At 36.2% G+C, this 19,431-nt stretch overlaps 1 protein-coding gene across 1 annotated transcript in view; it reads right to left on the bottom strand.

Annotated features, from left to right (window-relative positions):
* The window catches only part of SH3BGRL (SH3 domain binding glutamate rich protein like), a 79,616-nt gene that overhangs the window by 9,278 nt on the left and 50,907 nt on the right, over positions 1 to 19,431 (bottom strand). Inside the window, exon 2 of the mRNA XM_063084378.1 lies at positions 14,920 to 15,105. Within this exon, the coding sequence (XP_062940448.1) occupies positions 14,920 to 15,105 (186 nt within the window). The remainder of the gene's footprint in view (positions 1 to 14,919; positions 15,106 to 19,431) is intronic.

Below are 19,431 nucleotides of genomic sequence, written 5' to 3'. Positions count from 1 at the left end.
CAGCCTTTAGATTTCTGTGAAAGAAAGCAAGTCTTCAACTGTATTGAAATCTGTCATACAATGCTATGTAGGGGACTCTAGTTGCTTCTATTTCAAGATTAAAGTACAGTATATGATCATTTGTTGGCCCCAGACTTAGCAAACACAAACGGGTTTGTGAATCTGAGAAAAAAGAAAATCAGGTTCTTAGTTAAGCCATACTAACTCACTTACTCCACAAATATTTATTGAGGACCCACTATGTGCCGAGCACTATTCTTGGTGCTAGGAATATAAAAGTAAACAAAACAGACTATGACATAGTCTCCTTCTATAGGAATTCTTTTGAGTAAAAAAATTAAAGATACTTTATTTACATCTCTGGCATTCCAATAACATTAATCCGGAATGTATTTCACCATATATTAGTAACATATTAATTATCATTTCATGGAAATGTGTTTTAGATCTTCATACACATAAGTGCTTTCAGAACCAAGATTATCTTTATAAATTTTGTATCTTCTATAGAAGAACCTCACATATATAGGTAGAGTAATAGTTTCAGTCATATTCCAGTCAGAAAACAACTTAAGCCATAGATAGTGGTTCTCAACAGGATGTGATTTTTCGCCCAGGAGACACCTGTCAATGTCTGGAGACATTTTTGGTTGTTCACAACTGAGGGAATCCTGGTATTTTATGGGTTGGAGCCAGGGCTGCTGCTAAAGACTCTACAATGCAAAAGGTAGCCCCCACAACAAAGAATTATCTGCCTAAGATGTCAATAGTGCCAAGGGTGAGAAACCCTGATATAGTTTAATAAAGAGAATTTAATACAGAGACATAATTATAAAGGATTAAAGAACAGAAAGGCAAATAAGGGTGGTAAGAGATTAGCAACAGCAGGAAGCTGCTACCACAACTAGATTTAAAGGGAAAAGTGAAGAAAGCAGTAAGTCTGGGCCCAGAAACCGGAACACCTGGTAGAGTTGGCACCACAAAGGAGATGCAGCCACTGTCATGGACACCTCTAGAAACAGGGAGGAAGGAGATACCTTGACTGTTCCCCTCATGCTGCCCTCCACTCTTCCAACCAGTGCCTCCTATTATTAGCCAAAGCTAATAAGGAGTCAGCTTGCAATGGAGACTAGGAAATGTAATTTGAAGAGGCAAGACCCCCACAATATAGAATAGAGCAAGAAAAGAAGGGAGAGGAGATCGCTAAGTAGAAAGGAAAATAAACAACACAGTGGCTCAATAGAGTAGGAGCTTCAGAGTTAGACAAATCTAGGTTTAAATCCGAGTCGCATTACTACTCACTAGTTATGTGATTTAGGAAGCCAGTCAACCTCTTCTAGGCCTCAAATTCTTTACCTATAAAATTGAACTAACGATACCTATCTCATGGGAATAGTATGAGGAAAAATTGTGACAATAGCTGACATACTAGTTTTTTTATGAATTATTACTATATACACATCTCTCTAAGAGTTTATAAAATGACAAATCTTGATTCGTATTGTTATTAAACTTCTAACTCAGTGCCTGGCACAAACAGGTACTCAACAGAAGTCAAATTATTTTTCCATTAACAAATATTTATTTGATTTGTTGAGTCTCACTTTCTGCCCCTTCATTTCCATATCCCCATTTCTCGGTGACACTTGCCTTATTTCTATAACACACTCTATTCCTCTGCAGTGAGGCTTCTGAGGGACAAGTAAGCCAAGTAAATATGGTTTCTCAAATGTACCCTTATGATCCAAAATGTGTTTGTTTTCAAAAGTCAGACAATTGAAATTTCTGCTTCAAAGAGGAGAGGTTAAGACAACATATGCTGGCTTAGACTGGACTGATGACCTTTGAGGCCTCTCCCAGCCCCTGAGATTCAATGATTTGCAGAAATTTCAAATAACTATACAGGCACTGAGGTTTCATTATCTAAAAGAATAAGTGAAGGACTTAGAAGGAGTGACATCATCATGAAGGCAGAATAGATGATCCCTAGCGTCACTCGCCCCACAACCAATCAACTTACAACTATTAAAATGAAAAACTGCCATCCTGAAATTGCTGGAGCTCTGGGAAAAAGAGAAGTCTACAGAGTTTGTGAAGGCATGAAAGGCCACAGCAAGAGGTAGGAGGGACCACTCCAGCCATTTGAAGCCCCATCCCCTTCCAAGGCTGGAATGATAAAAGGCAAGGAGCAGCTGCTAGCACATGCAGCAGCTACCAGGAGATGGTAAAGCTGTAGCCACATACTTTGCATGAAGCTACTTGAAGTCTACATCTCCCAGACCAGCAAAGCCACTAGCAAGCTTCTACTGAACTTACATAGGAGTGAAGGAAGACAGCAATGGGAGGAAGGAACCACCCACATGTCAGTGAGTCTTAGCAAGGAACTTGTGCCTGCCCAACAGGAAATATTTGGTGTGTCGAGGAGCAGGCTGTCCCACTAGGGGAGCACTGTAGTATAATGTAGGCAGCTGGACCGCCTTTCAATCAGCATGGGTGCCACACAGTGGAGACCACTCAGGGTAAGAGAACTGTGGGGGTGCAGTTTGTGGGAAAGATTCAGTCTTGGGCCAGATTTTCCACACAGACCAGTTGTGCCTGTGATGACCCCACAAGACCCAAAAGTGACTAAAAGATTGACAATTAAACATAACCCACACAAAAACCTTTCCCATTTTGAGAAACAGCAGCAAAGCAGCATTTTAGCTCAAACACAGAGCTCAAGTCACAGTACCCACAGGAAGTTTCCCCCAATTTGGGAATTAACCACAAGATTGCAAATTAATTCCAATGCAGAGTTTAAGCAGTGATGCTACCTATTAATTCATCACAGAACAACAACAACAAAAAATCCACAGACTAGAGACAAAGCTCTGATATTAACCAGTAAAGGTCTAACACCACCAAAGAACACATATAAAACCTGGAAGAGGTAGCCATCTCCTCAAATACACAGGCATCAAGGTAAAGACACAAAGATTGAGAAAGAACAGAGAAATATGACACCACCAAAAGAAACAAACAAAGCACCAGCAATGAACCCAGAAGAACAGCAGATTTATGAAAAGTCTGACAGAGAATTCAGAATAACCCTCTTAAGAAAGTTCAGGAAGTCACAAGAAAATACAGATAGAAAATTAAATGATATCTAGAAAACAGTTCAGAAGCACAATGAAAAACTTGACAAAAGAATAGGATCAATTAAAAAAAAACAATTAGAAATTCTAGAAATAAAGAATATATTATCTGAACTGAAAAACTCAATAGAAAACTCCAACAGCAGACTTGATCAAACAGAGGAAAGAATCAGTGAGCTTGAAGACTGCACATACAAAATTACCCAATCAGAGGAACGAAAAGAAAAAAGAATAAGAAAAAGGAAACAAAAATGCCACAATTATGGGACTCCATCAAGCAAAATAACCTCTGCGTGACTGGCACACCCAAAAGAAATGAAAAAGGAAGAGACCTAGAAAGCATATTCATGGAGATAATGACTGTAAATTTCCCAAGTATGGAGAAAGATGATAGCATCCAGGTATAGGAAGCTCAGAGGTTGCCAATCAAATTGAATTCAAAGAAGAAAACCCCAAGACACATCATAATCAAATAATTAAAAACCAAAGACAAAGAAAGTATACTGAAAGCAGCAAAAGAAAAGAAACACATAACTGTCAACAGAGCCCCACTATGTCTCTCAGAGGATTTCTCAGTAGAAACTCTACAGGCCAGAAGAAAATGGGATGATATATTCAGAGGGCCAAAGAAAAAATACTGCCAGCCAAGAATTCTGTATCCAGCAAAGCTAACCTTCAAATATGAAGAAGAAATAAAGTCTTTCCCAGACAATCAAAAGCTAAGGGAATTCTAAAGGGAGTTCTTCAATCTGAAAAAAGATAATGTTAAAGAGCAGCAAGAAAACACTTGAAGGTACATAATTCACTAGTAAAGTAAGTACACAGACAACCTCAGAATACTCCAGTGTTGAAAGGGGGTGGGGATGAATAAGCCACTTACATCCTTACTATAAAGACCGAAGAACAAACCTAAGAAGACAATAACAAATACAACAACTGTATAAGAGATAATAAGCAATATTAAAATATATAACTTCAAACAACAAAATGTCAAAAAGCAGAGTGGGGATGGTGTGAAAGTGTAGAGTTGGCTTTAGTTTTTTGCTTTTTTCTTAGATATCAAAGTTAAGTTATTAGTTTTAAAAAAAAATCTGTTATAAATATAATGTTTTTTGTAAGCCTCCTGGTAACCATAACACAAAAATTTATGAAACATACTAAAAATAAATAACAAGAAATCAAAATATACCACTGGAGAAAACCAAAATGGCAGTAACAAGTCCCTATATATCAATAATAACTCTAAATGTAAATAGATTAATTGCCCCAATTAGAAGACACACAGTAGTTGAATAGATTATAAAACAAGAACCAACAGTATACTACCTACAAGAAACTCACTTCTCCTATAAATCACACACCATCTGAAAGTGAAGGGATGGAAAAGATGTTTCATGCAAATGAAAACCAAAAAAGAGCAGGAGTAGCTATAATTATATCAAATATAGTAGACATCAAGCCAAAGAAAGTAGAAAAAGATAAGGAAGGTCATGATATAATGATAAAGGGATCAGTTCAACAAGAGGATATAACAATTCTAATTATATACACACCCAACACTGGAGTACCCTATTACATAAAGCCATTAATATTAGACCTAATTTGAGAGATACACTCCCACAAAATAATAGTTGGGGACTTTAACAACCCATTTTCAGCAAAGGACAGAACACTGAGCCAGAAAATTAACAAGAAAACATCAGAACTAATCTCTAAGCCAACTGAACCTAACGGACATTTATAGAACATTTCAATCAAAAGCTGCAAAATACACATTCTTCTCAGCACCACATGAAACATTCTCAAGAACAGACCATATGTTAAGTCACAAAACAAGCCTAAACAAATATTTTAAAAATTGAAATCATTTCAACTAACTTGCTCAATCACAAAGGAATAAAACTAGAAATCAACAACAAAAGGGACACTAGAAACTGTACAAATACATGGAAATTAAACAACATGCTCCGAAACAACAAATGGCTCAAAGAAGAAAATGAAATGAAAATTTAAAAATTCCTGTAAACAAATGAAAACACAACACACCAGAAGCTATGTGATGCAGTGAAAACAATTCTAAGAGGGAAGTTTAGCGCAATAAACGCCTACATCAAAAAAGAAAGAGTTTGAATAAACAACTTAATGTTACACCTCAAGGAACTAGAAAAACAATAACAAGTCAAATCCAACATCAGTAGAAGAAGAGATATAACAAAGACCAGAGAAGAAATAAATGAATTAGAGGTGAAAAAAATATATAAAAGATCAATGAAACAAGGAAGTTGGTTTTTGGAAAAGATAAAATTGATAAACATTTAGCTAGACTAATGACAGAAAAAAGAAGGAAGACTCAAACAAATAATATCAGAAATGAAAAATGAGCCATTATAACTGATATCACAGAAATACAAAGGATTGCAAGAGACTATTACCAACAGCTATATGCAAACAAACTGGAAAATCTAAAAGAGATGGATAAATACCTGAACACATAAAACTTACCAAAGTTGAATCATGAAGAACTAGAAAACCTATAGAGTAATGAGTAATGAGATTGAAGCTGTAATAAAGTCTCCTGACAAAGAAAACCCTAGGACCAGATGGCTTCACTGCTGAATTCTACCAAACATTTAAAGAACTAATGCTAATTCTTCTCAAACTCCACCAAAAAACTGAAAAGGAGGGAACACTTCCAAACCCATTATATGAGGCCAACATTAACCTTACATTAAAACCAGAAAAAGATACAACAAAAAAAGAAAACTATGGATGAGGAGCTAGAGTGCCACCCTGGGCCCACACCCAAGCCAAGGAGAGGCCCACCCACTGCCAGACCAGGAGCTGAGGTGAGCACTGTACCATGCACCACCAGCCCAGGCCCCCACAAAAGCCCTGGAGATGCCCACCAACCATCTGACCTGGAGCCAAGGTGAGGGCTGTCCCACATGCTGCCATGCTGGGCCCACACCCAAGCCCAGGAGAAACAAACCCATGGCTCAAGCAGGAGCCAAGGTGAGCACCATCCTGTGTGCTGCCACTCTGGGCCCAGACCCGAGCTGCAGAAAGGCCTGCCAATGGCCTGAGCAGAAGCCAAGGTGAGAGCTGGCCCATGTGCTGTCAGCCCAGGCCCAGACCCAATCCCCAGAAAGGCCTGCCGACAGCCCAACCGGGAGCCTCGGTGATCCACCACAATGACTGCCCCATCTACTGCCACCACAAGGACACCTCACCACCACAGTAGCAGCCAGAGAAACCCTAAAAGCAGCCCAATGCAAACTTGATTGTACTGATACAAGAATAGTCACCAGTGGAGCCTACAAATAAAGGAGGAAGTCTTTCTCACAGCCCCATCCAGAGTAACAGAAAAAGCAAGTATGCTACCAAAAGGCCAAACATCAATGAAAAAATACTAGAACTACAAATAAACAAGAAATAACGACATCACTGAAGGACTACAGTACTTCTCAAGTACCAGACAACATAAAGCAGGAAAACTGTGAAATGTCTGAAAAAGAATTCCAAGCAATGACCTTACAAAAAAAACCTCAAAGAAATAAGACAGAACTCAGTTAGAGAACACAATGAAATAAGAAAAAAAAATCCAGGATAGATAAGATGAAATTTACAAAGAGACTGATACCTTAAAAAAGAATGCAGCAGAACTCTTACAACCAAAGAATTCACTCAATGAAATAAAAAACACATCTGAGAGCTTCAGTAGCAGGCTAGAGCAAGCAGAAGAAAGAATTTCAGATATCGAAAATGGTCTTTTTGAAATAACCCAGGCAGACAAAAAAAAAAAAGAAAGAAAAAAATAATTTTAAAAAGGAAGACAATATAAGAGAGCTAGCAGACAATGTCAAGCACGCAAACATCTAAATCATGGGAGTTCCAGAAGGGGAGGAGAAAGAAAAAGGCAATGAAAATTTTTCAAGGAAATAATAACAGAAAACTTCCCAGGTATAGGGAGAGACACAGACCTTCAGATCCAGGAAGCCCCCCAAAAACACAGATTCAATCCAAAAAGATCCACTCCAAGAAACATTATAGTCAAATTAGCAAATCTCAAAGACAAAGAGAGAATTCTAAAAGCAGCAAGAGAAAAGCATCAAGTCACCTATCAAGGAACCCCCACCAGAATAACAGCAGACTTCAACTGAGCCCTTATGGGCCAGAAGAAAATGGAATGATATATATATATATATATTCAGAATACTAAAAGAAAAAAGTTGCCCGACAAGAATACTATACCCAGCAAGTTTATCTTTCAGAAATGAGGGAGAAATAGTGTATTACCCAGACAAACAAAAATTGTGGAAGTTCACCACCACACGACCAGCACTGCAAGAAATTCTCAAAGGAGTCCTGCATCCAGAATCTGAAAAAGGTAATCAGTATCATGGATACACAAGAAAGAGCAAAACTCCCCAATAAGACATAAATACAAATGAGAAAGAGAAAAAAGCTAAATCATGTCACCTCAAAAATCCAACTAACACTGAAGATGAAAAATAAAAGGGGAAGAAAGGACCAAAAGGTATTTAAAACATCTAAACAAAAAGCATTAAAATAACAAGAGTAAAGCAATACCTGTCAATAACAACCCTAAATGTAAATGGATTAAACTCCCCATTCAAAAGACACAGACTGACTGATTGGATTAAAAGCTAGGCCCAATTACATGCTGTGTTCAAGAGACTCATGTAACCTGTAAAGACATACACAGACTAAAAGTGAAGGGATGAAAAAGATATACCATGCAAATGGAAACCAAAACCAAGCAGGGGTAGCTATTCTTATATCAGATAAAATAGACTTTAAACAAAAAACCATAAAAAGAGACAAAAAAGGCCACTATATAATGATTAAGGGATCTATCCAGTTAGAAGACATAACAATCATAAATATGTAATGCATCTAACAATGGAGAGCCCAGATATGTAAAGAAAACACTCTTAGACCTAAAAAATATGATAATAATCGGTGACCTGAACGCACATCTCTCTCAGCATTGGACAGATCTTCCAGTTAACAAATGAACAAAGAAACACAGGATTGAAACTATACCTTACACCAATTGGGCCTGGCAGATATCTACATAACATTTCATACAACAACAAAACAATATACATTCTTCTAATAAGCATATGGAACATTCACCAGGATAGACCACAGTTAGGTCACAAATTAAATTTTCAAAGATTAAAAAAAAGTTCATCATTCTAAGTTTCTTTTCAGACCAAAATGGATTAAAACTAAAAATCAGTAACAAGTGAAACTCTGGAAACTATATAAGTGCATGGAAACTAAACAATAGCCTCCTGAATGACCTATGTGTCCAAGAAGAAATTAAACAGGAAATCAAAAAATTTCTTGAAGCTAATGAAAATAAAGATACATCATACCAAAACCTAAGGGATACTGCAAAAGCAGTACTAAGAGGGAAGTTTAATGAAATAAACACATAACTAAAGAAGAGAAAAGCTTCAGAAAAATGACCTAATGCTACACCTCAAAGAACTAGAAAAACAAAAACAATCCAATCCTAAAAGTAGTAGAAAGAAAGAAATAATTAAGATCTGAGCAGAACTTAATGAAATGGAGACCAAAAAACAAAACAAAAGATCAATGAAACAAAAAGTTGTTTTTTTCAGAAGATAAAACAGACAATTAACTAGATTAACAAAAAGACATAAGTAAAAATCAGAAATGAAAAGGGAGACATTACAACTGATACCACAGAAATATGAGGCATCATCAGAGCTTAGTATAAACAACTGTACACCAACAAATATGAAAACCTGGAGGAAATGAATAAATTTCTGGACACATACAAACTACCAAGACTGAACCAAGAAGAAATAGAAAACCCGAATAGACCAAAAACAATCAATGAGATTGAGGCAGTAATCAGCAATCTTCCAACAAAGAAAAGCCCAGGACTGTATGGCATTACAGCTGAATTCTATCAAACTTTTAAAGAGGAATTAATACCAATTCTCTTCAAGCTATTCCAAAAAATTAAAACAGAAGCCTTTCTCCCAAACTCATTCTATGAGGCCAGCATCACCCTGATACTCAAACCAGACAAAGATACAACAAAAAAAGAAATCTACAGATCAATATCTCTGATGAACATCAATGTAACAATCCTCAAATGAAATACTAGCAATCAGAATACAGCAACACTTCAAAAAAATTATACACCGTAATCAAGTAGGATTCATCCCAGGGATGCAAGGTTGGTTCAACACACACAAGAAAATAAATGTGATACACCACATCAACAAAATCAAGGACAAAAACCATATGATTATCTCAATTGATGCAGAAAAGGCATTTAACAAAATTCAGCACCACTTCATGATTAAGACTCTCAGCAAATTAGGTATAGAAGGAAATTATCTCAATACAATAAAAGCCATTTATGGCAAACCAATCGCCATATCATCCTGAATGATAAGAACAAGAACAAGACAAGGATGTCCGCTCTCACCACTCCTATTTAACACAGCATAGGAAGTACTAGTCAGAGCAAATAGGCAAGAGAAAGAAATAAAATGCATCCAGATTGGAGAGGATGAAGTCAAACTGTCCAGTTTGCAGACAACATGATCTTAAATATAGAAAAACCTATAGACTCTACCAAAAAAACTCTTAGAACTGATTTAAAATTTCAGTAATGTTGCAGGATACAAAATCAACACCCAAAATCTATAGCTTTTTCATACTCCAATAACAAACTAGCAGAAAAACAAATCAAGAAAGCAAGCCCATTTACAATAGTCACCAAAAAAATACTTAGGTATCAATTTAACTAAGGAGGGGAAAGATCTCTACAGTAACCACAAAAACTACTGAAAGAAATTAAAGAGGACACAAAAAGGGGAAAGACAAATCATTCTCTTTGATGGGGAGAACGACCATTGTGAAAATGTCCATTCTACCCAAAGCAATCTACAGATTCAATGCAATCTCCATCAAAATACAAATTACATTCTTCACAGAAATAGAAAAAGCAATTCTAACATTCATATGGAACAAAAAATGTCCCTGAATAGCCACAGCAATCTTGAGCAAAAAAAAAAAATAAAGCCAGAAGCATAACACTGCCCAACTTAAAATTACATTACAAAACTATTGTAACCAAAACAGCATGGTACTGGCATAAAAAACAGACATTCAGATCAATGGAACAAAATAGAAAAGCCAGGAATCAACCCACATATTTACAGCCAACTGATCTTTGACAAAGGCAGCAAGAACATACATTGGGGAAAAGACTGCCTCTTCAATAAATGGTGCTGGGACAATTGGACATCTATATACAGAAAATTGACACTGGACCTGTGCCTCTCACAATATACCAAAATCAACTCAAAATGGATTAAAGACTTAAATATAAGACCTGAAACCATAAAATTAGTAAAGGAAAATATAGGGGAAACACTCCACATAGTAGGACTGAGCAAAGAATTTATGAACAAGACCCCAAAAGCACAAGCAACAAAAGAAAAACATAAATAAACAGGATTATATTAAACTAAAATGCTTCTGTACAACAAAGGAAGGAAATAACAGAGCATAAAGACAACCTATGGCATGGGAGAAAATATTTGCAAACTATATATACACCAAGGGATTAATATCCAGAATATACAAAGAACTCAAAGAACTGTACAGTAAAAAATATATATATACAATCCACTTAAAAAAGGGACAAATGAGATGAATAGACATTTTTGAAAGGAAGATGTACATATTGCCAAAAGGTACATGAAAAAATGCTCAGGATCACTAATCATCAAAGAAATGCAAATCAACTCACCCCAGTTAGACTGGCCATTATTAAAAAGACTGAGAATACCACATGCTGGTGAGGATGCCAGGAAAGGGGAACCCTTCTACACTGTTGGTTGGACTGTAAATTAGCACAGCCATTATGGAAAACAGTATGGAGTTTCCTCAAACAACTACAGATAGAACTACCATATGATCCAGCAATCCCACTACTGGGCATATATCCAGAGGAATGGAAATCATCATGTCAAAGGGATACCTGCACTTTCACGTTCATCACATCTCTATTTAGAATAGCCAAGATATGGTACCAACCTTAATGTCCCTTGAGGTCAAGGAAAATGTGGCAAATATACACAATGGAATTCTACTCAGTCATAAAAAAGAATGAAATTCTACCATTTGCAGCAACATGAACAAGCCTGGAGAAAATTATCTTAAGTAAAATAAGCTGGACAGAGAAAGAGAAATACCACATGTTCTCACTCATAACTGGGTGCTAATAAAGAAGGAAAGAAAGAGGAAGGAAGGAGGGAAGGAAAGAAGGAAGGAGGAAGGGAGACAGGGAGGGAGGGAAGGAGGGAGGGAGGGAGGGAGAGAAGGAAGAAAGGAAGGAAGGAAGGAAGGAAGGAAGGAAGGAAGGAAGGAAGGAAGGAAGGAAAGAAAAGTCCATAATAATGCACTGAACTTTCATAAGGAGGGAACAAAGCTAAAGATACTAGAGATGGAGGTAGGGAGTGAGGTGGGTTGGAGAATGATAGGCTTGGTGGTGGGCATGGAGAAAGATTATGATTTGTAATGATGAATATGCTAATAATAATAATAATAAAAGAGAAAACTGCAGACCAACATCCCTAATGAGCACAGACACAAAGATCCTCAAGATAATATTAGCAAACATAATCCAACAACACTTTAAAAAGATCATTCACCATGATCTAACGGGATTCATACCAGGGATGCTAGGATGGTTCAACATACACAAGTAAATAAACGTGATACATCACATCAACAGCATGAAGGAAAGCAACCATATGATCACTTCAAGCAGAAAAAAGTGTTTGATAAAATCCAACACCACTTCATGATAAAAACACTCAACAAATTAAAGTATACAAGGAATGTACTTCAACACAACAATGGCCTAGATGACAAACCCATAGCTAATTTCACACTGAATTGACAAAGATTCAAAGCTTTTCCTCTAAGATTTGGGGCAAGGCAGGATGCCCACTTTTCCCACTCTTCAACATAGTACTAGAAGTTCTTGCCAGCACAATAAGGCAAGAGAAAGCAATAAAGGGCATGCAAATAGGAAAGGTGGAAATTGAAGTATCTCTATTTGCAGATGACGTTATCATATACATAGAAAACCTCAAAGGCTCCACTAAAATCTTACTAGAACTAATAAATGAACTTGGTATAGTGGTAGGATATAAAATCAACTCACAAAAATCAACAGCCTTCTTGTATGCCAATAATGAAATAGCTGAAGAAGAAATCAAGAAAGTAATCCCATTAACAGTAGCTACCAAAAAAATGAAATACTTAGGAGTAAGTTTAACCAAGGAGGTGAAAGACCTCTACAATGAAAACCATAAAACATTGGTGAAAAAAATTGAAAAGGACACAAATAAATGGAAAGATAGCCCATGTTCATGGGTTGGAAGAATTAACATTATCAAAATGTTTGTATTACCCAAAGCAATCTACACATTCAAGGAAATCCCTATCAAAATACCAATGGCATTCTTCACAGAAATAGAAAAAATGTTCTTAAAATTTGTATGCAACCACAAAAGACCCTATATAGCTAAAGCAATCTTGAACAACAACAAAAAAAACAAAGTTGAAGGCATTACACCACCTTACTTCAAAATATACTGTAAAGCTATAGTATCCAAAACAGCATGGTACTGCCATAAAACAAACAGACCAATGGAACAGAACAGAAAGCCCAGAAATAAACCCATGTACTTACAGCCAACTGATTTTTGACAAAGGTGAGTAAAATATACACTGGGAAAAAGACAGCCTTTTCCATAAATGATCCTGACAAAAACAGGATATCCACATGCAGAAATTGAGACTAGACCCCATCTCTCAAAATACACAAAAATCAGCCCAAAGTGGATTAAAGACCTAAATTTAAAACCCAAAACTATGAATCTACTGGAAAAAAGCATAGGGAAAATGCTACATGAAATGGGAGTGGGCAGTGTTTTTTTTTGAGCAAGACTACAAAGGCACAGGCAACTAAAGTAAAAATATGCAAATAGGACTCCATCAAACTAAAAAGCTTCTGCACAGCAAGGGACACTGTTAATAAAGTGAAGAGACAATGTACAGAATGGGAGAAAGTATTTGCAAACTACATATCAAATAAGGGGCTAATATCCAGAATATATAAGAAACTCAAACAACACAATAGCCAAGGGAAAAAAAAAAAAAAAACCGAATAAAAAATGGGCAAGGAACTTGAGCAGAAATTTCTCAAGGGAAGATATACAATGGCCAACAAGCACATGAAAAAAATGCTCAGAATCACTAATCATCAGGGAAATGCAAATTATAACCCCAATGAGATATCATCTCACTCTAGTTAGAATGGCTATTATCAACAAGACAGAAAATAACAAATGCTGGTGAGGACACAGAGAAAAAGGAATTCTCCTATACTGTTGGTGGGAATGTAAATTGGTACAGCCATTGTGGAAAACAGTATGGAGGTTCCTCAGAGAACTAAAAATAGATCTACCTTAAGACCCAGCTATCCCACTACTGGGTATATACTCAAAAGAAATGAAATCAATATATCAAAAAGACACCTGCACTCTCATGTTCATCACAACCCTAGTCACAATAACCAAGAGCTGGAATCAACCTAAATGCTCATCAATGAATGAATGGATTAAAAAATTGTGGCATGTATACATAATGGAATACCACTCAGCTATTAAAAAAAATGAAATCTTATCATTTGCAGCAACATGGATGGAATTGGAAACCATCATGTTAAGTGAAGTAAGTCAGGCACAGAAAGACAAATACCACATGATATCACTCATATGTGGAATCTAACAAAAGAAAAAAAAATTGGCTCTCATAGAAGTAAAGAGTAGAATAATGATTACCCAAGGCCAGTGGCGGGGGGAGAGTGGAGGGGAGGGATAGCGGTGGACCAAAGGGTACAAAACTGTGCTATCTGCCCTAAGCAAATCATTGTGCAGTATATGCATGTATTGAAATGACACACTGTACCCAACAAATATGTACAAATAAATATTAGAAAAAATAGCGTAAGTGCCTAAGAGACTGTGTTTTATTTGTACTTGTACTTGCCATGGTGTCTAGAATGGCCATAGGCTATAGAAGTTACTTCAATATACAGTGAGTGAAGGAATTAAGAATGAAGGAAACTACTCCATGGTTAAAATGAAGATTAAGCAAGATAGCACACTTGAAAGCACCTGTCACAAAGCAAAAACTCAATTTTTTGTTTCCCTCATTCCTTATATTTTCAATTAGCTAACTTAAAATTTTAAGATAACTCATTAATGATACCAAAATACAAGTATTACTATCTTCAAGCAGAAAATAAAATATTCATCTTTTTAACTAATTTTAATCTAAATAACTGCTGACTTCTTTTCATAGGCTTCTCTAAGAGCACACCAGAAACAATAAAATTGCTCTGGTTAAAATCAATATGAAAAAATGTAAAGCCAACTATATGTCTCAGGTCTGTATTTTTGTATTTTCAGGTATTTGTGTGTGTGTGTGTGTGTGTGTGTGTGTGTGTGGATGTTTCATCTATTTGCCTCCTAGTAGAACACAAAATACTCTAGCTGCTTAAGGTAGATGCGCAGGACAAATGAGTATGCAGGAAAAATAACTGTATGCAGATTTGGAGATGGGGTGAAATAAATAGGGTGGATTTTGGACAATCTATTTCAATAAACAAGAATTTGAATTGTTTTCTTACCCCACGGTACTGGCTTTCATTGAAAATCTGAGGTGGCAGGGGGTACCCTGTGGCTGGTCGACTGTTTTCTGGTACATTTTCTCTCATCCACTTCCGATTCTCTTCATTGGCTGCAATATCTTTTTCTTCAAATCCTATTTTGTTGGCTTCTAAGAAACCAAGCACATCTTGCTGTTTCTTCTTAATCTAGGACCCAAAGGACAAGAAACCAAATTGCTGAGCAAACAGCTTTCGTTTTTTTTATTTTTCAAATTCAACAAAAGTCAGTGTTTGTGAGCTAACAAATGAATTCAGACAAAGAGCAAAATTTGTGGTTTTGCAGAAGACATAGGATTTTTCCTATATCTTATTATTTTCTTGTTATTTTCCTATTATTGTCTTGTTAGCGATGTCTCACAAGTGGGCTGTAGAACGTTTAGCTCATAGGCTCTTTTATCAATCTGACTCTCTTTTTTCCATTGAAAATTCTCATATCTAATGATGCAGAAGCAAGGCTTGCTGATGCATATCAGTAACCTAAAGAAGTGCAATTAATGCAAAATTGGCAGTAATAGGAAGCTATGCTTTCTGATTATCTACAAACCTCTCTTGGTTTCAGCCCTTGTTGAAAGTCTTTCCGAAATGACCTGGTCTACTTCTAACCTTAACAAGCATTGTAAAGTCAACAGAAATGAGTCTTTCCTTGAGAATCACAAAAGCTTCAGAGTCACTCAAGACTCAATTTTCATTGTTCAGAACAGAAACTGAATAAGATATTAGAGCTAAGCCTGTCTGGATAATAAGTTTGGAATATACTTGCACCACTCATTAGCCCTCAACACATGCTGCTAAAGTGTTTTTCATGTGTGTCTGTCTGTGGTACCTCTTCAACTAGATTAACAGGTAGAGATGACACACTTAGCTTCTCTCATTATCATACCTAGTACAGACAGCTTTGAAAGTAGTAAAATTAATACTCTTTAGTTAGGTTTCTCCTCCGATATGAATTTCTTTTAGAACCTGAATTCATACATCTATGGTAATTACCCATATTTAAAACCATTACTTAAGATTTCTGAACTGCAGGAGCACAATCAATAAGCAAGTTTCTTCATAGAGTCACACTAAAAAGGCACATGGGGCAAAAGCATCAAAAAATAAAATAAAAAGAAGTTTGCCAATGGGAATGAAAATGCAAAATAAGAAACTCACATACAGTCAAGACTCCTCTGGATTTACATCCCAACCCTCACACACATGCATGCTAGCACACAGGTTGTATTTTTGTCCTTCTAAGTTGCTGTTGACTGTGGGTAATAGTTTTCTTTCTCATCATAACCCCCCCCCCCAAAAAAAATCCTCAATTTATCCCAATAGAAATTGGAATTGCTAAAGGTTATTTGGATCAGTGTACTGAATGCCCTTCTTTAAAGATCACTTACAATCCAGCAAAATTTGCTACAGGGTAATTTTTCTAATGGAAATCGTATTTCCTTGTTGGCTCATAAAATCATACTTTCATTTATAAATGTAACATATATCCTCTTTTGAATTTTGAGGAAAACCAATGAAAAAGTAAATAAATATGAATGTTTAGTGGACTAATGCACTTTATGGAAAGGTCGATTAAATCAGTGGTTTTCAACCTTCATAATACAATAGGGAAATCCAATCAATGTGAAGTGTGTCAAGTAATTTGTTGATCATTAGCATATTTACAAATTTGAGTAGATATAAAGATGTCCCATGAATATGGTACTTTCAGAAACCTGGCATGCCAACAGAATTTTTTTTGAATGAGTGAAGAGTTAACACTATAGTTAACATGCTAAGAATAATACATGGCCCTGGGAGAATGGCATCTGCCATGTTTGCATAAGCAGACAAAGGGTAGAGAAACGTTAATATAAATGACTCTTTGAGGCCGTTCCCACCTTATCGGATGCTTGCTATTAAACACTGCACTGTGCTGAATGAAGATGATGGCGAGGCCTGGTAGCTCCATAAGGCTGAACAGAATGGGCCACAACTACACTTTGCTAATAGGTTATGCCATATCAAACATGAACATTTGTTCAGCTCTGAATCTTCAGAGAATGTAAAAAAAAAAAATTGTTTCCTAACTTGATCATATCTGTAAGTCTAAAATTTCACATTTTAGGTTTATTTACAAGAGGGGGAATTTTATATATAAAGAGTTATGCACATGTTCCCTACAACACACCCTGACAAGGGGGCATCCGGTGATGCTAATTTCCCTAAAGGGACTTAAATTAAAGGGAAACAGTGAACAGATGTGACTAAAAACTATACATTGTCAGAATAAACAGAAATGGGTGTCAGAAGGTTTCACTAAGGAATAAAATTTAAATTTCCTACAGAAAAAAGATTTTAGAGTTAAAAAGTTATTGATGAACTTTTCAGCACACAAATGTATTATTAGCAAGTGGACAACAGCACTGTTCAGGAATTAAAATCAATCTTTTTTCAAAAAGTAAACCAAATCCCTCACCTCTACCCAAAGAATGCCAAGTCATTTCTGTCCTCATGTCAGAGGTTTGAGATTCAAGGTATTCTTTCCTCCAAAGACACAGAGCAGGGCTATTGAACAATTGTTGCCTGGAGGAAACAGCTGCCTTCCAACAAGCTTCAGTAAGTTTCTTGGCTGTCAAGTCAAAGGTCAAGTTTCCTTTAAAGAAAGGACACTGACAGCTTTGTAACCTATGAATATTCATAACCAATAAAAATGAAAGAAAGAAAGAAAGAAAGAAAGAAAGAAAGAAAGAAAGAAAGAAAGAAAGAAAGAAAGAAAGAAAGAAAGAAAGAAAGAAAGAAAGAAAGAAAGAAAGAAAGAAAGAAAGAAAGAAAGAAAGAAAGAAAGGACACTGATAAGGTTTCTGCTTTAGAATGTATGCATGTTGCAAATACCAAAGATAGAAGAAAACTTTACTAATGATACTTCAAATAGGAAAACAAGAGATCTCTTCCATGAAAGAAAGTATCAACTTACCACAAAACATTTAATCAAGCTGGGCTTTTTTGCCTTGTTTTATAATCAATCTCTGCCACATTTTCTCTACTGACACTTTAATGAATATTGACAAGCATTATGACTGCGTTGAGCTAAAATCTAAAATAACTGTCAGAATTTGTACTTAGTAGTTATTCAACAATATTTCTTGGGTGCCTCTTAACTCTACTAGATTCTCTAAAATGTCTAAATAAAAAGAGCAGTGATCCCCTTCCAATATTACAATCTAGTGGGAGGGATTAGAAATAGATACATTTAACAGTTCAATTACAACATGGTATTTAAATAAACTAAGACAGCAATACGAAGTGGTTAGGTTAGATGAGACAAGTTAATGACAAAGCCAATGAGAAAAGTGAGAACAAGCACTTACTGCTATTAGCAATGCCACCTAGACTAAGCTTAGTAATGACAGCATAAATGCTAGATTCTCCATCCATCTACATTGCATGCAATCTATAGTTTTAGTGAAAGGAAGATGTACTTAGTGAAGTTTAACGTAACTGGCCAACTGTGAAAATTGAGCTCACAAAGGTGACAGCATATTGTACTAGAACAATGAAAGTATAGTATCACAAAATAAACTTGGAAATTTTCTAAGTGGTTGCCCACAATTTCTTCTTCTAAATTCTTACACATAACTGAAGTCTATACGTGGATACACAATTGTGTGGGTATGTATTTTGTCTTTTTTAAACAGGTTATAATTTGTGACCCGGTCAACTTTCTCAAGGAGAAATTCAAATACGTAGACTCCCTCCAGTTGGTTCTGTTTATTTCAAATGCTACCCAAGGAAGGACCACTCTGCTTTTTAAGAAAATAATAAACCTGCCTTTGCCTAGCCTATACCTAAAGATTTAACAGTGGGGTGGAGGAGGAGTGAACAAATAGCAGTTAAAGCTGCCTTCTCAGTCTTTTACTAATCCACTTACAAACTATATCTGTAAGGAAAATCAAATCTGAAACCCTAGTTAGTCTGTTTGGCACTGGACCAGTGCAGTGCTGCCACTGTGTAGTTCTTTGGTAACCAGAGAGATCCATGTGCATTTTAAAACAAACACTACCATGAGTCCTTAAGCCTCTGGTTTCCTATTGCTCAATATCAGGGCACAACCACAGCAAAAGACACTTGTTTTCAGCTTGTCTGTTTTGAAATATTTTTAAAGTACTTTGGTCACAATCACCCATGTAAAGTCTGTAATTCATACTTGTATCTCTTTACCAACAAGCAACAAGTCTGTGTTAAGATGACTATTAAGAATTTTCTTATTGATCTCCCACCTCCCCCCCTGGCTCCCTGGAGTTCTCCTGACAGATGTTCCAAGATGAGGTGTGGCAGCATGAAAGCACAATCTAAGGTTTGCTATTTTACTGCTGCTAAAAGAAAAAAGATGTACTGTTATTATTTTCTTTTTTAGTTGCGCTTCTATCACAATCATGTCTGCAGTACCATTTCTAAAGAGATGGTAAATTCTAAGTAATTTCAAAAACAGATCATAGT

Source organism: Cynocephalus volans, chromosome X, assembly GCF_027409185.1.
Source record: "Cynocephalus volans isolate mCynVol1 chromosome X, mCynVol1.pri, whole genome shotgun sequence".
NCBI classification, from domain to species: Eukaryota; Metazoa; Chordata; class Mammalia; order Dermoptera; family Cynocephalidae; genus Cynocephalus; species Cynocephalus volans.
Note: the sequence above shows the minus strand (reverse complement) of the source record. Positions and strands in the feature narration are given on the sequence as shown.